General features: G+C 36.5%; 2 protein-coding genes across 2 annotated transcripts in view; both read right to left on the bottom strand.

Moving 5' to 3' along the window:
- Window positions 1-9,346: 9,346 nt before the first annotated feature.
- LOC142345390 (sterile alpha motif domain-containing protein 12-like) lies at window positions 9,347-10,787 on the bottom strand. The gene is made up of 2 exons (XM_075397422.1): window positions 10,315-10,787; window positions 9,347-9,729 (listed from the first exon to the last, which is right to left on the bottom strand). Exons 1-2 carry the CDS (start codon window positions 10,549-10,551, stop codon window positions 9,604-9,606), a joined length of 363 nt encoding a protein of 120 aa, XP_075253537.1. The 5' UTR covers window positions 10,552-10,787; the 3' UTR covers window positions 9,347-9,603.
- Window positions 10,788-16,650: 5,863 nt separating this feature from the next.
- The window catches only part of LOC142345785 (GPI-anchor transamidase component GPAA1-like), a 15,744-nt gene continuing 12,485 nt past the window's right edge, over window positions 16,651-19,909 (bottom strand). Inside the window, exon 2 of the mRNA XM_075398131.1 lies at window positions 16,651-18,281. Within this exon, the coding sequence (XP_075254246.1) occupies window positions 16,839-18,281 (1,443 nt within the window). The 3' untranslated portion in view covers window positions 16,651-16,838. The remainder of the gene's footprint in view (window positions 18,282-19,909) is intronic.

The following is a 19,909-nucleotide window of genomic DNA, read 5'->3' as shown; positions in this document are numbered from 1 at the left end:
AAAGGTGGTGGGGTGCCAGACGTTTCATACATAGATATGAAGAGGGGTTCTTGATAACTCGACTAAACTACGCGGTTCTCGTTAAACGCCAAAATTTCTCGGTGACTTCAAGCAATTCAAGCAGAGTCACGTAACCTATACTTAATTCATTACACAATAGCAGAAAAAGTCAGAACAAACTATCCACATCCGTTACATGCAAGCTCTTGATCTCTAAAATTTTATAAATACAGGCAATAATCACAACAGGTGATAAAGCAGAAAGTAATTGTCGCAAACTACCCTTTGGAATCAACAGCGAAACCTTGAAATGGGAATGAAATCCTGCTCGAGGGGTTGTTCCCTAACCAGCGTCAGCAGGTAGGCGGCTATACCTTTTCAAGTGAATTCAAATGATGCTAATATTCGACCGATATTCGACATGCTTTACAATACAATGATTGATTTTTTAAAAAGAAGCCAATTTTGGCGAAGCGATTTACAAAGAAAGGCAAGTAACTTCAGCTACTTAAGCTTATGGTTAAGAGCACAAGCTTTATGGTAATTAGAACACAAGCAAGACTTTAATGACCAAAGGCAATTGAAAAGTAAGGACCAGAGAGAGGATCAACAGACTAAAAATATTTATATGAACTTTGTCTATGAGCAACGAAAAACCAAATTTTTTAAAGCATTACAACTCAGTCGAGGAAGTAGATTAACTTCACAAAACAATACAAATGCCCCGAGTTCGCAAAAACTTTAACAAACTATAATTCTTTTACCTCATTTTCTATCGCAGACTACTTAATACTCAAGTAATGGTTATAAAAACTTAGATTAGATCAATGCTGACACCAAAACGTAAACGATTATTTGAACAATTATTACAAAAATTAGGAACTCATTATCACCTTTACTCCAAATTTATTGGGTTATTTTAGCTGGCTTGCAGTATACTTCCTCTAAGCCAACAGTGGGGGGATTCCTCTAAGCCGAATGCGACTAAAAAATTCACTAGGGGGGGTTCAAATAACCTCATTAGAAGTTGATACTACTATTAAGATTTAAAGTGAAAAAATTACCCCAGCTTCGGCGCACTTATCAATTGACATTGAGCATTAAATTGCCGCTAATTGGGTTCAGCTGCTTGAAATTGTGAATGAGAGAGAACTTTAGATCACGCAATAACGGAAGGGCGTAAAAGTCATTCGAAAAGTGAAAAACGGTGAAGCGAAAATTTTGAATAAAAAAGCTAGCCGGTAGAATACCGGAAACGACTCAAAGAGTCAAGTAGCAAAACAGTCTTATCTAGCCCTGTCTATTTCAGAAATAAGAAACAAAAAAGCAAAAAACAGTGAGAAAAAATGTGAAATGTTGATAGGATGGTGTGTGCGTGTGGGGGGAGGGGGGGTGTATTTAGGGGTAAGTGCGTGTGTGGGGTGGGGGGAGGGGGGTAGAAGTGCGTGTGGGGGGAGGGGGAGGTGGGGGTGGGTGCTAGATGGAGGGGCAGTTCAGATAAGTTGGAGGAACTTACATGGGATCAAAAATTCTCCAAATGACCTTTTAACCTTGAATAATACCATCAGTTCCTTATTACTATACATTGTAAACTAAGCTCCTTTAAAAGTCCCTTGTTCAAAAACTGAAGTCAACGTCCTAAAACAAAGTCAAGGTTTAATAACAAAAGTCAAATTTCAAGTATTGACTTCAGCTTGAAAAAACATGGCCGGTAGAATACCTGAAACTACTCGCAGCGTCGAGCATTATAATCTCTAACCTAGCCTTACCGAAATCAAAACATTAAAACCAAAATATATTAAACATCAGAATGGTAGAAACATCAGAAGAGAAACATCAGAACAAGAAAAAACAAAAAGTAGCCCACTAAAAACAAAAAAGAAATAATTTTGAAAATGCAGACACATTTTTTTACTGCGTGCGTAGGAGTAGGTGCTGGGGTTACGAGATAGGTGGGAGGTTGAGATAAGCAGTTCCTAACTACTATACATTACAAACTAAGCTACTGTTAAAGTCCGATGTTCGAAAACAAGTCAACAGTCAAACTCAAATGTAAATGTTCGAAACGAAAGAAGTCAAAAAACAAGTCGTCCACAAACTTGGTCTAGCTGTAGAATACCAATACTCCTCTGCGAGTCGTAAAAAAACCCTGTAGAAAACCAATACTACTCTTCGAATCTTAAAACGATGCAAAGTTTACAATGATTTCTCTCCGAAAGCAATTAAACATATAACACTTCAAGTTATTTGATTTTCGGAAAGGGAACAAAGCTGTGACTGTTTTGCCAAAATTTTTGTCACAGATTCTCTTCATTAGGCAACTCTCGCGTCATTTCAACGTTACCTTCGACTACTCAACTGAGTAAAAGCTCTGTTCTAGCAGAGATTCAAACTCGGTAAGCACACATCGGACATAAAAATATCCCAATTTCTTAAGTTTCAACTTTAAAACGAGCTCAAATAATAGCTATCAATCACTCCAATCTTCTACAAACAATTTTTTTTACAATATTTCGTCATTAATTGACCTCAATGCTTTAATTTTGTTAAACTTTTGTACCTAATTGAGAAAACGTAGCCCGCAAATAGCCACGATAGCCGCTTGTGTTCTTCCATGAATTGAAACAACTTAAGAAATAAGATACAGATCAACCACCAGTCCTTTAATAGACCACTAGACTTTTTAAGTTAGATTTGGACTGTCAATTTTTTGTCACATACGGTCTATAAGGAAAAAGCCCTAAAAGAGCCTTTTCAAAATTGATTTTCGAAATCAAAAACTCAAAAACTAATACTCAAGATTTAGGGCATATAAGTTTGGCACTACTTAGATGCACACTATCGATCTTTAAGTAGTAAATGTTCATAAAAATTAAAGTTCCATAAGTAAGTTCAGATATCATTTTTTAGCTGCAAAGCAGTAAAAGTCGCTGAAGTCATTGAAAAAGTAAATTCCAAGAATTAAGGTCGTAAGAATCATCAATGGAGACGACGAATTAAAAAAAACGTAGCATGACAAGTCCTGAAAACAATTCAAAGAATTGAATGAAAAAGCTAGAAGTACACTAGCTGACCACCAGATTGATTGATCAATGCCAACCAAAGCACAAACAAAATCATCTCAAAAAATTGAGAAACAAACAATCAAGCAAACTAAACAAAAATATAATTAATGCTAAAACTCTTGAAGCTTTTACCCCTCAGGCAAAATTGATCCCTTTAAATATACCTGTTTCAAAAATATGTTCAAAACCAATTTTTGTCACTGAAATCGGTCAAGTATTATATTAATTGAAATTCATTGGCCCTTAAAGATCGATAAAATCGAGAGAATGACCCAAAAATTTTATAAAATGGAATCAATTGCAAATTTTAGTAAAATGTTGCTGAAAATTGTGTTATTAATATCTTAAGAATCATTTCTGTGTCTCTAGAGGCTATGCAGTAATCCAATTCCTAGCCTTAAAATTTAATTGGTTCAAAGATCGATAGGCAATAATTTTTTATAAAAAATTCAGAATTCAAAAAATAGAGATTGGTTCTTTTAAAATGTTGAAAACCATTCAATTGCCCCGTAGCAACTATTTATTAACATACTATCAAACGCTGTATGAGGTTATCTGGCTACTTAGGCAAGAAAAAATGAATAAAAGACGAATGTTTTGAAAAACATGAAAAAATTGCAAAATTTAACAAAAAATTTTCAAAATTCGAAAGGTTAAAGTGTTGAAAACAAATCCATTGAGACTAACAACCATGCAGTAAATTTTTCCAGACCGTGGAATAGGTTTCCTGACATTTGAGAATGGATAAATATCAAAAATTGACAAAAACTTTAGAAACCTTAAAAAAAATTGCAGATTTTATCAATAAAATGTTAAAATTCGAGACATTAAAATGTTGAAAACCAATCCATATTTAGTAGAAACTATGCAGTGCCCTATTATCAAAGATTAAAGGATATTCCCTGGCCGCTGAAGCTGGAAAAAACTTTTCAAAAAATCTTCAAAAATGCAAAAATTAGTATCATTTTGCGTGTTTGTGTTTGTAGTACCAAAATATACAGCTCATAAAATGGTCATAACCAGTAATTTTTATCGCAAAAGGCCTTGATCAACTTTTAAAAGCTTCAACTTAAGACTAATCAAAGAAAAAACTTAAAAAAATCACAAAAAACATCACCAATTTGAGCCCAAAGACTCCTAAAAATGATCTTTTAACCTTAAATTGAGCCCATCCCAGCAGCTACACCACTTTAAGCACTTGAAGGACTAATAGCGTCCATTTTAGGCCTCTAATGAAACGTCATGCCCGCTAGGCTTTACCTGTTTATCCCGTTTTGAAAGATAAAATTCATTGAAAAATGTGTGAACACATCTTACAAAAAACACAGCGCCCCAATACAATTCAAATTGTAAAAAAACCACGATGTCCCCAATAATAGCCGCTATCGCTTCGCGGCTATTAAAAAGATGCTCACCCAATCTATAGTTATATGAGCAAAAATCTTTCATTAGGTCAAAGAATTCCGAACAAAGTGGAGGTGAATTTGACATTGTTCAGCTCGCAGATGATACCAGTTCGAATGGCCAATTTGAGACATAAAACATAAACCGACTAAGGTCGGAGGAATTGCTCTCGAATGACTGCCGGGGCAAACAATTTAGACGCGGGCGTAGGCTAGAGAAACTTTTATGGTGCGAAACCTTTTGACCTCTCTGGCAAGAGTCGAGGACATTAACCTCTGCGCTACAGGGGCTACATTCATCGCTCACAATCGGTTTTACTTTAGCAGCAGACATAATTTCTGCATGCGCTCAATTCAAATTACTCAAAAAGTTGAAAGTCAGACTAAAAAAACACTCAGGAAGTGAAATCGAAAGAATTTTCGAGAGCAATTAAACAGAACATATTGCAAGAAACGTATAAATTTCTGAACAAGAATAAGCTTATGCATTCAACACATCGAATGCAGACAACGTTAGTTATTTTTCCAAATAGATCTGCAAACGACTTTCAGTAAGCTCGCTACTGAAATTAGTTCATTATATTTTCTGGGAAATATTTTGCAGCTTTTTCTGCAAACTTATACTACTAAAAACAGCTCAGAAAAGGACAAATTAACTGTCGAAATGGTTGTCACTGACGTCAGAAGTTTGTCAGCTCCCGTCATCTTCTTGTCAAAGATTAGATCTTCCCGGCTGAATGATTAAACTCGAGAATTATCGAATTAGACTACAAAACTGTAAGGTCTTGGGGAACATCGAAAAATTTTAGGTGTAAGGCTTCCCTACTGATTGTTAAACAGAGCCAAAGAAAAAAATAATTTCTTTGAAGAAACAACCAAGCGGGCAAATCTCTGATGCTTAAAAGCATTCAAAAGAGGATAAATTGTCCTCTCACGTTAGAGTTTTGAGCAGTAAAAACAATTTCTAAAAGCAATAGCTTTCAATCATTCTGAAAAATATCTAATAACAGACGAAGAGCATTTTCATGTAATTCTATATATGATGGCTCTTACGTACAGCCTGATTGGATAATTGGTTCTGATATTTAATAAACCATTCTTGATTATTTTAGTTTAAAAAAGTAGGTAATTAACTCTAGGTTACGGTTCCGATTTTACGTTTCAATCTTTATGGTCCCATAAAGGAGAGGCATTTATAAATAAAAAAAACAACGAGAAATAATAACTAGACAACGTGTGAACTTATTAGTGTATCGAGCAGAGTTGACAAAAAGGCGAAGCCGAATTGAGAGGACATCCGACACTAATAATAGGATTACAAACTCTCAAACCTTTTGTCAACGAGCTTCACCAAATAAAGCCGAGAGCCGTTATTTTCCTCAATAACTTTCTACATACCTGTCAGATGGCAAAAAAACATACCTTCGCTTGTTTTGCAAAAATCAGCACAATTCGGTTACCTGAGAATTACAATTGAATTCGAGCATTAGTTGTAGTTCTCAGTCAATATTAGCTCTCAATTGAAAAACGCGAAAATCTTTTGTGAAAAGATAAAACTTATTATAGATTAAAACCCGTTCACTTCAGTAACCAAAAATTAAACCCACTGAAAATGAGAACTCACGATACGTACAAAACTCGAAAACGAAATGAAAACATCAACCGACTAACGTCGGATGAATTGCGCTCGAACGACAGACGGGGCCAATTTAATTTAGAGGGAGCTCAGCTTATGAATGTTTTATGGGTGCAAAAAACACTTCCCCACTAGGTTTCGATCCCAAACCTGGAGACTGACAGCTGAAATCGCAGCATAAATCACTCAAAAATAAGAACATTTAAGAACAATTAAGAAAAAGTCACTCAAGAAACCAAAGAATATTTTAGAAAAGCGCAAAAGCATCAAGCAAAATTTTGTATTAGAAGACACATCTTTACAATAATTGCTTCAAACTTAGTTCGAGAGCAATTAAAAACGGATAAAAAATCACTCCGAGTGAAGCGTGAACAAAAGGTCACAACAAAATTGACGAAAAGGCAGCTGAAGAAATCCAAACGACTCAAAACATCATTTATTCAAGCTTCAGCAGTTTTTGTATCTCTAAAACTAATTTTAAAAAGCCTTTCGAAGCAGAAACTGAATTAACCCAACAAACCTGTTAAATAAAAGAGGCAAAAAATTACCATTTCCGTCATAAAAATCAATTCAAAACGCTAATCAGAAAATAATTGAAAACTATATTGATGCCTAATGACAACCAATAAAATCGAAATGATCAAATATATAATTAACCGGATCTATTCTGTTCCGGCCACCCAGTGTTTTTTTATGAACCCCAGTTACAAATTAAGATTAAGTGTCATATAGCACGTTACTATGTAAAAATAATGCACGTGCACCTGGGGGGTCATAAAACTAAGCTGGGGCCCGAAACAGAATAGATCCAATTTAACATCGGGCGAATTGCTCTCAAACTACCGGCAAGCGGTTGGCTTCGTCAGTAGCTAACAACGGTTTAGTGAGGCTAGCTTTAGCTTAACTGAAGGTCCGTGAGGTGAGCACAGCGGGGGGGGACAGTAGGGGGACGGTTGGAGGTGGTCCATCCATGGTTGTACGAGGCCATTACAGCCTGAAAGATGTAAAGAATTGGGGATGGGGGGCTGAAGTGAGGAGGAGGGGGCTGATGAGGGGAGAGGGTCAACCTCTAAGATACGCCCTTCACACCATAAGTATAAGTCTCCAAAACAGTTTCTGTGAATTGCATATTTGAAGACTATAGGGCTGAAAGGCTCTAAGATAACTAAATGCACACTGAGCGTTACCTGTTATCTCCTTTTTGTTGAAGACAAAGAGTCAAATGGTTCAGACAAAAAATCGGTCAAGCAAAAAATCGCAATAAAAAGACCAACAGGACTAATATAATTGCTAAAAACTTCGTTTGAGAGCAATTAATACGCCAAATCTTAAAGAAAAACTGAAATTCGAATTTTTTAAAAAAAACCAACTTTGGGACAAAAGATTATTTCACTCTGTCAAAGCGGTTATGAGACCGATGTCAACATTTCATCCCCTATAACGCAATAGAATAGCAAAACAAATTTTTGTAGCATAATTAACCTAATGCAAGACGATAAGACAAAAAAAGTGCAGGACGAAGGACTCTTGGCTTTCAGACACACTTCCGAGCTATAAAAATTCAAACATGGTCAAACAAAAGCAAGACCCGAGGAACAAAAAACACGAACAAAAACCAACGTTTAAAAACTTTAAAAATCTTAGTTTTACTCTTTACAAAAATTAACTGTTATCAACACAGTCAATTAATAAATAAAAGCACAGCAAAAAACAAGTTAACTGAGAAAACTAGCTCTGAAAATTGAACGACCAAAAACTTTCCATTGTCAAAACTTTGCAGCAATAATCGCGAGAATATCAAAACCCATCCCCATAGTTAGCAAGAGATCCCAAAGAAATAAAAAAAACCGATAGAAATTTTCAAAATTTGGAGCCACACAATTAATTTCGTCGATTTCAAAAAAGCGCTCAAAGGAGAAGCAACTGCAACCAGAACGACATTCCTGAACCTAAACGGATATAGAACAACAAAAACCACTCGAAATACTTGATACATAAACGCGCTAAGTTCGGGGAGAAATGTAAACATTCTATTCAAAAAAAGAGTTAAAGATAAAAAGGCTGGTTGATTGCCACCAGAAACATAGATGCGATGGCGTCGTAGACTTGCACTTTCAAATTCTTTCATTAAATTGCTGAGATATCCTCAAATAACCTTCAATGCATAAGAATGCGCCAGTCTCCCTTAGAGAGGAAGTCGTTGTTGGAATGAGTTAATTCACTTGACTAAAAAAAATCACGTCACTGAACTCACTCCACTAAGTGAGAAAAATAACGTAACACGCGCAATTCAGTCGAAATTGCATGAATGCAAAATATCAGATCTGATGTAAGCGTGACGTCATATGGTTTCTAAAAAATCTTCAAGACGAAAAAACCCAAGAGAATGCCATTAGTAGCCTATTACTAGAGCTTTTAATAATCAAAAGAAACAGCTTTCAATAATCAAAAGCAACAACTTACATACACATACACGTAGATTGGTTGAAATGAAAATTCAAAAAATGAACATTAGAATTCATACAGCTGAAAAAGATCAAATGATGAAAAACCTAAATCCTTGGAAGTGTTGATAAAAATTTGAAAATGTCCATTATTGAAAAATTATTCCCAAGCAGTCACTTAAAATTTGATGACCAATGCCTGAAGATTTAGTTATCAAGATTTGAATAGCCAGATGACACTGCCTATTTTCAAACACCATATGGCAATCAAAACAAGTTTCTATAACTTAAATTCAGACCCTATTAGACACTATACAAAAAAATTGGCTATGAATCTGATTTGTAATAAAATGTCTAGGAAACAAACAAAACATGAACCGACTAATGTCGGAAGAATTACTCTCGAGCGATAGAAGACGCAATTTAATTCAGGGCTGTAGCCTTTCGTTCGAGAGCAATTAATCATGGAGCTTTTCAGTCCGAGGACGTATAAGAATGAAGGCTTCCATTCGTTCACTCCCAAAATACACAATTTCGGCAGCAAGTCTCACAAAAACCGTTTATAAATGAGAACAATGAAAATGAAAAATTCTCCGTGATGAAGAAATTTACAGTGCACCGAAATAACCAAGCATTGGTGTTAATTTCTTTTTTGTAACTGTTTAGAATATTCTATTCAGAGCAAATCGAATTCATTAGAGTACGATTGCAGCTATATACTAAATTGTTCATGTATCCAGAACTCAAGAATAAAGGTGGTCTAACGTGCAACGAGAAATGTAATAGTTAAATAAAAAGTAAGTTATCAAATAAATTGAATTAAATTAGAAGAATCACCAAAAATTACTAATCTATCAAAAACTACAAATAAATCTACCAGACTCCAGTCGAATCTTTCTTCTGTTTTTGACAATTTTGTAATTTCATAAGAGAATTTTATATCCTAAGTTTCCGGCAATTCTCAATATTCGCAGCAGCAGCAACAATTTATGCTTCGAGGATTCTTCAATGGATGCGATAAAACGGATCTGTCCACTCAAGCGATGTGGGTGGCGTTATTTGGCTCTCTTAGGTGATACGTTTTCCTTCTGAACAGAGTCCATTACCCTTTGCAAGTCAAATATCTCCTGTTTGATTATCTGCCTGTATATCTGATGCATCAACTGACTTCTCTCTGATTCCTTAAAACAATCATTCACTCTCTGACCCGCTTTACATTTCGCAAGACTACATAAGGCCAAACTTCTAGCACTTACTAAAGCCCTTGTGAACGAGAACAATATCTATCAAGATAATTCGGACTAATGGATGTAAGGTTCGCCTCGTTTAGCTTATTACAGCCAATGAAATAATTGATCTCTTGAGGGGAAAAATAACCCCAATACTTGAATCGTCAAATGAGTAGGGAGTTTGTCAATGCGTGTTTTCATTGACGAATTCTTGCTACCCAATGAGGGAGGGTAACGACTCTTAGCTTTTAATCTCACCCAATGAGAGGGGAACTCTAATTTTAACTCTGATATTTTTTAATCAACCACGATTGCACCAAACTACGATTCTCTTAATTTAAAGTCTCTCATCCCCATTGATCTCTTATCCGCTGAAGCTAATCCCCCCCCCCCCCCATAAAGGTTCCCACAAATCTGCCACCTCGCCTAACAATAACCTTAATGAAAGATATAAAACCACAAATTTAAGCCCAGTTAGCAAAATTTAAATGAACTAGAGGGGGAGATCTTGCATAACAGATTGACACACTAACTTACCAATTGTACTCCAAGTTCTCTGAGGGTTTTGTCATTGAGTTTGATCAGAGCAGCTCCGTTCACATCGTGCTCCAAGAACACATCGGCGTACTTCTCTGCCAAATGGACGTCTGTCCTCTTCAGCCAGCTCACCACCTGTTCCGTACTCCAGTGTCCACAGGGTACTAGTCTCACCAGAGGGGCAGAGGAGGTCGAAGAAGAATCTGTGGAGGATGACACACTTGACTCAGCTACCATGTCTGGAAGGGTTGATCTGTTGGGTGCAATGATAGTGAAATCGAACCAGCAGAGCAACAAGCCAAATGGCAGTTGCTATTGTATAAACTCAACTCCGCTCCTAAGTTTAACTTCTTAGCATCTCAATATAATCGTGTGAGAGGAACACAGGTGACCGTGTTAGCCATTTATCTGAAAATCTATCTGATATCAATTCAAATTGTGTAAATTAAGGTTACTCTTTTTATACGCTTGCTTCATTCTTAAGTTTTTTATACGCTTGCTTCTTGTTTTCGTCATTCATTTACTTTTCACGCAAGAGTATTGAACTTAAATTGAACATGCAAAACAATACGCATTAATCAGCAGGACACATCAAGACAAAATGTTAGACTAGTTCTTAGGGACGGAAACATTAGTAAAGCTTTTCGCGAACAATTCGACAAAAAATACCAAAAAAAATTAACCAAACAAACAACTAAGAGAAATTATGGAAACAATTAGGGAAAGTTTTAGCAAAGCTGATTGAATCACCTAACCATTTTCAGAGTTATCTGCAGCACTCAATGAGTTGTAAACAAAATAGTCTGCATATAAGACAACAAATTTGTTCAAAGAATCTTCCAGGAACTACTTGACTGAAGAGTTAAAAATAGCTAATTTTTAAAATTTCTCTACTATTGGTAATTTTAATTTCATTTCCAAAAGCAAGCGCAAGCCAAATGAAACTTCCATTTAACGATTCGAAACCGATTCCCACAACGAAGCAAGCTATACAGAATCTTAAACATCAATCCTTTCAAATATTGCGAAATATTCTGAGACTAAAATATTGAAGTATGCCGATGATGTCTTGCTTTTCACACAAGACCATAGCGAAAACAAATTTTCGAAAAACTTGAACATAAATCGACTAATGTTGGAAGAATTCTCTAGGACGACAGGTGATGCAATTTTATTCAGGGGCGAACACAATTTTTGTAGCCATTGGGCGAAAATTTTGAACTGCAGTTTTGTGGAGATTAGGCGAATAACAACTAAAACACGGTATATCCAAAAAATAGGCAAATACCAATTAAGCCGCGGTATTTCCATATTAAATAATGTCCATATTAGCGGTACTTCCACATCCAATTAACGCTATGAAGTACTTAAGTGTCCCTCAAAATCATTGCTAGTCATATTTAAAAAAAATGAATCACAGGATTTCAGTTACGGTCCATCCAGCAATCATGACATTATTTTTCTCAAATTTCTCTACGCCCCCACAGCTCTAAACTATTCAGGACAATTAATAATAATTAAAAATATTTAAGCACTATTTATAAACTCACGAGTGCAGAAGAATCAACAAAAAGAAAGAATGTATTTATCATGTATTACACAATTTTATTTTAAAAAATTCAAGATTTCAGACGAAAAGGACAACAGAGAGATCAATCAAATCTTCTTTTCAGTTTGCCCGCGTATTTGCAACCACTTAGTCACCTTACGAGTCTACACAAGCAACGTATCCCATGCTTCTTTTTAATTTTTTCCAGCCCAGGCAGGATTTGGGTTCAGTCGGCTTACATCAACAAAAAACCAGAAAGTCAGGGTAAGAAAGGCAACATAACGCCCACATATATACCTTTTTCTAGCAGTTACAGTCTCCAGTCTTATCATTTATTGGAAGTCATCAGCTGAATACTATGGCGTCAATCCAAAATAAGAACAATTGAATTACTTTTTTTTGCATTATGTTCTCTACTTACTCTTTCCCCAAATTTGTGCCAAATTCCTTTGCTCGAATGTTACCGATGGGTGTATATGCAATCGTTTGATAAACTGGTACAAATTTCGTGTGCTTCGTCAACTCATTGTCATGTAAAGACAATTGTTGGAAACTTACCTGATAGCGTCAAGTTGATTTTGAAGTACCGTCTTTAAGTGTTTTAATTGGCTCTCGTCTAACTTTCATTGAACTTAAACACTTAAAAGATGAAGCCAAAAAATGTTCTTGAAATAGATTGTGCTAAAAATAAAACAACTGCTACAATGCAGAAAAAATTTGACGTTAAAGTGCAACGACTCATAGTATTCTTAGTTCTAGGCCACTTAAACTACTGTGCTATTTATGTCAGGAATAAACCCAACTCTGATTCACTCATTTGATAAACAGACAAGGAGGCTCGGAATTGTGCGTACGCACAATGTTCCGACCCCGCTCATCCACATTCTTGAATTAATTGGCTACCAAATGATAGAGATAGAAAACTTTTGAAAACACCATATCGTTCAACAAACCATTAATAGAACACAACAATGCCATGCTAGAGTGCCAATGAAACTTGTTGTTAACAGAACTACTAGAAAAGACGATAATTAAAATCAAATCAAATGAACATAAATTACGACCAAAACTCGATCTCTACTTAAAAAAATCATAACAAAATCAAACTCGCATCAGATAAAACCTAAACAAAACAAATTAACCTATACTTCATAAGAAAACACATGGGACCTGTCCTCACTGGGACTGGGTTACAGGTTGACGAAAAAAGAGCAAAAAGTTAAGAATTTCAAAACTACGTTTCTAAATTTGAAAACAACTAATTTCAAAGTGATTAATATCACTAGATATCAAAATGTTCACTAATAGCCTGTCAAAATCCAGTGTACGTCATATAACTACAAAAAGGACAAATACCACCAACTTAAAAAAAAGTCCAATTTCAATTAAACTTTGCGCGAAAATGGCAGTGAAGCCGTTAAAACCACTAAACTGTCAATAAGAGAGTTAAAAAAGTTCAATTGCGCAACACTTCAGACCCATTGGGACATGCCATTAACGTTATTATTCAAAACGAAAACAAAAATCCTTTAAAATGTACAAATATATAAAACATTTTATGAAATATCGTAGTAACAAATGGTTGAAAATAAAACCGTTAAAAAATTAAATTATAGCTCACTTCAATCGGGCTGTGACCTGTCTTTACAAAGACTAAGCTACACATTGACAGAAGCACAATTTTTTTTGAAAGAAAGCGAAGCTCAAAGATCCCAAAATGGTTTTGAAAACAAATATTTTCAAAACTTATATTAGACATACGATTTCAACAAGGAGATGGATTAAGAAGCATCACCTCAGCAAGCCATTTGTGCTTGTCATTAATTATACTAAGTCCCGAGGCCACAAAACAACAACAAATACAGTCAGAAGCCAAAACTTCACAATTTTACGACACCACGTTGTTCAGGGCACTAAGGTTATAAGATATCTGCAAGAACTGTAAATCATCACTTACCTCTAATCTGTACATCAGCGAACCTTCCTTATGGAACCTTCCTTATTTACGGTTCCGCTGCATTTTCTGAGACTACACCAGAAGTTCAGAGAAGTTCAGTTCATAAGATAAAAAAGTGACAAGTTCAAAAATTCACCAACATTTTCTTCATAAAAATCCATTTACATTTCTTACATTTGCCAGAAGAGAGACGAGTTATGTACATAGCTCTCGTGCACTACCTTCATAACCATCGATTTAATCTGAGTCACACAAACATCCACGTTTATGGGTTCTTCGGAATAATTTTATCAAATCAATCTAAAGTCCTAAACAAATAAATCAAATAAATCCAAAGTCCTAAGAGACATTACATAACAACTCTAGGCATTGTCTAGGTTCACTTATAAGCCATGATCCATGGTGAGATCAAGATCAGCCCTGATATTACTGCACGGCTAGGAAATCACTCAGTTGTTGCAATAAATGGTTCGGGAATATATCAATTTTTTTAAAAAATTTTTTAGTATACCAAAAACAATACATTTTGTTTAATTATGGAGTTTAAATTAGCAACAAAACTGGAAAAATTATAATTCCAGAAGGCTCTGAAAGCTAGGGGGAGTACAACTAGCGCTCTTTTCTAAGGTTACGAAGAATATGAGCGCAGTTTTAAGGTGTCTAATTCCAGCAAAAACTGGGCTAAAAGGGTTATTTGGTCCCATTTTGGACGAAAAACGTCTGAATTTTGAACATTTAGCACAAATTCTAGACAAAAAACTCGGATCGAACAATTCAGCAATCATCCTCTCTCTTTCAAGATAAAATCGATGACGCTGCCGTTTACAATTTTAACACAATTTAGCAAAATTGACGAAAATTTGGCTAAAAATACGGAAAATGTGATTAAAAACAAAAGAATATCTTCTATTATTCACAATATTTTGAACCTCGATAACTCCCTGTAAAAAGCGCAATTAAAAAAATCTTTTTAGTTCCATATTCTACGCAGGACGGGCTTTAATGACATCATTCAACTCTCCGATGATATATCGATCGGCCAAAATTGACTGAACAAAAAAAACCCATTTAAGTATATAGTTCCTCCCCCACTGAAGTGAGTCGGAACAATTGACTGTGCGAGGAAAGCTATTGCCAGTCCTAAAAAATTGATTCAATATGAGGCCTGAACCACAACTCAAGTTGCATACGAAAGAAGTTTGCACCTGGGAAAAATTTTGGCTCTGAACAATATTTTTGGTTCCGAACGTTCATTTTCAAGGCGTTCCGACGTTAATGAGGTGAAACTTGAAAATGATCGCGCTATTAGGTTTTAATTTTCACTCTGCTACAATTAAAATTTAACGAAGATCGAAAACGAAGCGGAAGAAAATTTTTGGAGCAAATATGCACAAATTCAAAAGGTTTAATTTCAATCAGTTTAATCAGTATTACGATCATCAAGAATCAAGAATAGTCAATTTCCGCTGAACTGTTCCGCTATTCCACTATTCTCAGAGCAGTTAGATTTATCTTAATCACTGCTGGAGGGAACTTTGTTCTCCTCTGCCAAAGCCGGAACCCAGAGCAGGAACCAGTGGACTAGCCACAGTGGAACAAAAAGAATCCACATTTGCCACAAGAGAGACGAGTTATGTACATAGCTCTCGTGCACTACCTTCATAACCATCGATTTAATCTGAGTCACACAAACATCCACGTTTATGGGTTCTTCGGAATAATTTTATCAAATCAATCTAAAGTCCTAAACAAATAAATCAAATAAATCCAAAGTCCTAAGAGACATTACATAACAACTCTAGGCATTGTCTAGGTTCACTTATAACCCATGATCCATGGTGAGATCAAGATCAGCCCTGATATTACTGCACGGCTAGGAAATCACTCAGTTGTTGCAATAAATGGTTCGGGAATATATCAATTTTTTAACAAAATTTTTTAGGATACCAAAAACAATACATTTTGTTTAATTATCGAGTTTAAATTAGCAACAAAACTGGAAAAATTATAATTCCAGAAGGCTCTGAAAGCTAGGGGGAGTACAACTAGCGCTCTTTTGTAAGGTTACGAAGAATATGAGCGCAGTTTTAAGGTGTCTAATTCCAGCAAGAACTGGGCTAAAAAAGGATATTTGGTCCCATTTTGGACGAAAAACGTCTGAATTTTGAACATTTAGCACAAATTCTAGACAAAAAAACTCGGATCGAACAATTCAGCAATCATCCTCTCTCTTTCAAGATAAAATCGATGACGCTGCCGTTTACAATTTTAACACAATTTAGCAAAATTGACGAAAATTTGGCTAAAAATACGGAAAATGTAATTAAAAACAAAAGAATATCTTCTATTATTCACAATATTTTGAACCTCGATAACTCCCTGTAAAAAGCGCAATTAAAAAAATCTTTTTAGTTCCATATTCTACGCAGGACGGGCTTTAATGACATCATACAACTCTGCGATGATATATCGATCGGCCAAAATTGACTGAACAAAAAAAACCCATTTAAGTATATAGTTCCTCCCCCACTGAAGTGAGTCGGAACAATTGACTGTGCAAGGAAAGTTATTGCCAGTCCTAAAAAAATTTATTCAATATGAGGCCTGAACCACAACTCAAGTTGCATACGAAAGAAGTTTGCACCTGGGAAAAATTTTGGCTCTGAACAATATTTTTGGTTCCGAACGTTCATTTTCAAGGCGTTCCGATGTTGATGAGGTCCAACTTGTAAATTATCGCGCTATTAGGTTTTAATTTTCACTCTGCTACAATTAAAATTTAACGAAGATCTAACACGAAGCGGAAGAAAATTTTTGGAGCAAATATGCACAAATTCAAAAGGTTTAATTTCAATCAGTTTAATCAGTATTACGATCATCAAGAATCAAGAATAGTCAATTTCCGCTGAACTGTTCCGTCACCTTTGATTTCCTTCAATGCTTTGAGCAGAAACAGCTAAGAGACTACAATGCAAGAATGCTCCCTCGGTAACCATTCAACTTCATTTCTTCTTCATTTCAATCCTTCTGCATCTCATTTGCCTCATTGACATTATGAACGTTATCTGTCTCGGAATCTGTCACATTTCCACTATTCTCAGAGCAGTTAGATTTATCTTCATCACTGCTGGAGGGAACTTTGTTCTCCTCTGCCAAAGCCGGAACCCAGAGCAGGAACCAGTGGACTAGCCATAGTGGAATAAAAAGAATCCACATTTGCCACAAGAGAGACGAGTTATGTACATAGCTCTCGTGCACTACCTTCATAACCATCGATTTAATCTGAGTCACACAAACATCCACGTTTATGGGTTCTTCGGAATAATTATAATGAAAAGAAACAATTGGCATTATCATGACAACAGTCAAAGGCGAAAACACCAAGCAGATAACTTTTTGCATCAATCGTAAGTATTTACACTTAGTAGGAGTCGTCAAGTTCATCATCGGGACAGATAATATTGCCACAAAGTAGGTCAAAGAAAAATTAGCCACACAATTAGCACCAATACCCACAATGGTCAGGAAGATTGCTATGGATTTGTAGACGTCTCTTTGATTCATCGTCAATGTTTCTTGACAGTAAATAGACGGCATATATAATGGAATTGTAACCAGAATCAGGAAAGTTCCCAAAAACGTAAAGAGGAGAAATTCGGCGTTGTCAATATCTTCACTAATAACATTCATTACCTTCAGTTCATTTAACCAAGGCACAGCAAAATATACGGAACTTGGAAGTAGAAACGAAGCGAACAGAACTCGGAAGACGGACGTTATATCCGGAATCACTTTCAGACTTGGTATCTCCGGCTGCTCAAAAACATGCAACGTAATCAATGATCGGAACCACAAGTCCAGTGCCTTGACTGCACTGGAAAGGAGGCAAAGTGCCAATGCTGGAATGTAAAGCCCAATTGAAATGTAGTTGTTAGTGCTAGGCATCACATAGTAAAAGAAGGACTGGTGGAACCGTTCTAGCAAATTGTTGATAGAGCGAACCGTTCCTTCTATTGTTTTCGCCATGTTTGCATAACCCATGTTTGGCACTCTTCTTCTGGACGGTTCAATTTGCGGTTGCGGTTGACACTTGATGGACAATGCATCTATATGATAGGGTAAAAATAAAGCATGGCCTGATATTGGTCGACCAGAGGCTTGCTGCCACATTCCTAAGAGTGACGTTTGAAGCATTTGGAGACAATTTTCAATCAGATCTCTAGTCGGCGGATCTCTTCGCCCATGTATGAACACATTTCCATCGTTAGATCTAGTTAACTTATCCATAACGTTGAACAGGTCCAAATTGGGAAGTTGTCCGTTCATTCCTTCCAGCACAAAGTTCAATCCGTCACAAGCAGATTGTGTTATTTCGATACTCAAGGCAGCCTGGATACTGCCACCTCGAGATTCTAGTCTTGATCCGGTTATAGAACCGGAATCCGGGTGTCCATGATACGCCTATGATCATTTCAACATTTTTTAAATTGCTGCTAAGTACTTGCAAACAAAAATTTAATAAAAACCATCGACCAAAAAATTTTATGCGGGTTTATGGGGTCGTCCAAGCAGAAGGTCCGAGAAGTGTCAAAAAATCTCTGAACTTACTTGTATATGCTCCTTATGTGAAACATACCACTGAATCAAGAAAAAAATGCTGTTAGACGTATATAACATATAAGTAAAAACGCTCTCATGTGGATGAGAGTTGAGGGAAAAGACGCGAAGACCCGGAAGTTGCCCGCTCCTATGTTATGAAATTGTGGGTGAAGACACGATTCAAAACAATGACATAACCGACTTACATTGAACGAATTGCTCTCAAAGAAGTGGCGATTGATTGGCTTTGATATTCGCTATATTCTTCCCAGGGGCTTATCTTCAATGATGAGGTGATTGGGATGGTGAGCTAATAGTGGGGGGGGGGGGCGAATATGGGTTGTGGGTATTTCCCTTTCCATCGTGAGTTTACCCCCAGCATAGTTCGGTGGGGGTAAAGGATGCGCGATTCGTAGTGAATCATACTTAGAGACAATTAAGGCTCCAAGACAATTACTCAATGACATAATGCCCTCGTGATTTACTTGTTGATATCGTTTCTCCAAATTAATATAATTGCTACAAACTGATAGGGCGTTTTACACTTGAAGAAACGCAGAACTCCTAGTCACATTGGCATGTCTATAACCTGGTATCAGATAAAATCCTTCTGGAAAAATGCCACCCTCTACCAACTTGGATATCAAACGATGGTCGTACTAGAAATCAAATTGACAATGTACTTGTCTCTAGACGCTGGCGTTCATCTATTATAAATGCTCGTTGGTTGTATCACGCATGAAATAAGCCTAAACAGCGACCACCGGTTGGTTTGTACGACTATGGAACTAAAAATAAAGAAGTACACTCGGAAACCAGGACAAAAAATTACCACATTGCTGCCCTAAAAGATCTAAAGACAGGACAGCACTGACCTTCATGACCTGCTGAATGCAGAGATCTCCTCGGACGTCTAATCAAAGTGGAACTCCATCAATACATCTTTGCACATTGCAGTTGACAAAGTAATTGGCTAACTACAAAAATAACCCTGGATCACTCCACAGACACTAACACTTATAGAGCAAAGAAGTAAAGCTCGATCACGAAAAACCACGCCCATCCATCAAGAAATCAGCGCGTCAAGACAAAGCAAGCTATTCCGAGCTCGCAGACAATGTCCTCAACGCAGATGCAGAACAACACCAGGAAAATGTAGTCCCTGATGAAGAAACCTTCTGGACCTCCTGGAAGACAATGCGACGTCCTGAAAGACAATGATGACCGCATCATCATTGATGAAAAGGAAAAAAGTATTGACAAACTATGGGTCCCAGGTTTCCAATCTGCTTAACATTCCATCGGACAACTAAGTTCCCAATGCCCCCCAGTCAATCTCCTCTTGCGGGAGAGCCCGCAGACCCCTCAACAATAGGCGACATGATTGATCAGGCAGAAAGATCCGTGCCTACTGGAAGAAAGCCCTTATTTTCCCCTGCAATCAGAAAAGGGAGAAGACTAAACGCTAGAACTATCGAGGCATCAGCCTA

The sequence above is a fragment of the Convolutriloba macropyga genome, chromosome 9, assembly GCF_964194025.1.
Source record: "Convolutriloba macropyga chromosome 9, txConMacr16.3, whole genome shotgun sequence".
NCBI classification, from domain to species: domain Eukaryota; kingdom Metazoa; phylum Xenacoelomorpha; order Acoela; family Convolutidae; genus Convolutriloba; species Convolutriloba macropyga.
The sequence above is the reverse complement of the archived record's forward strand: the minus strand, read 5'-3'. Positions and strand labels throughout refer to the sequence as shown.

Coding starts and splice junctions, on each gene's coding strand:
- LOC142345390 (XM_075397422.1), bottom strand. CDS start 10,551: ATGGTAGCTGAGTCAAGTGTGTCATCCTCCACAGATTCTTCTTCGACC. Junction 9,730..10,314: donor GAGAACTTGGAGTACAATTG/GTAAGTTAGTGT, acceptor GATTGTTTTAAG/GAATCAGAGAGAAGTCAGTT.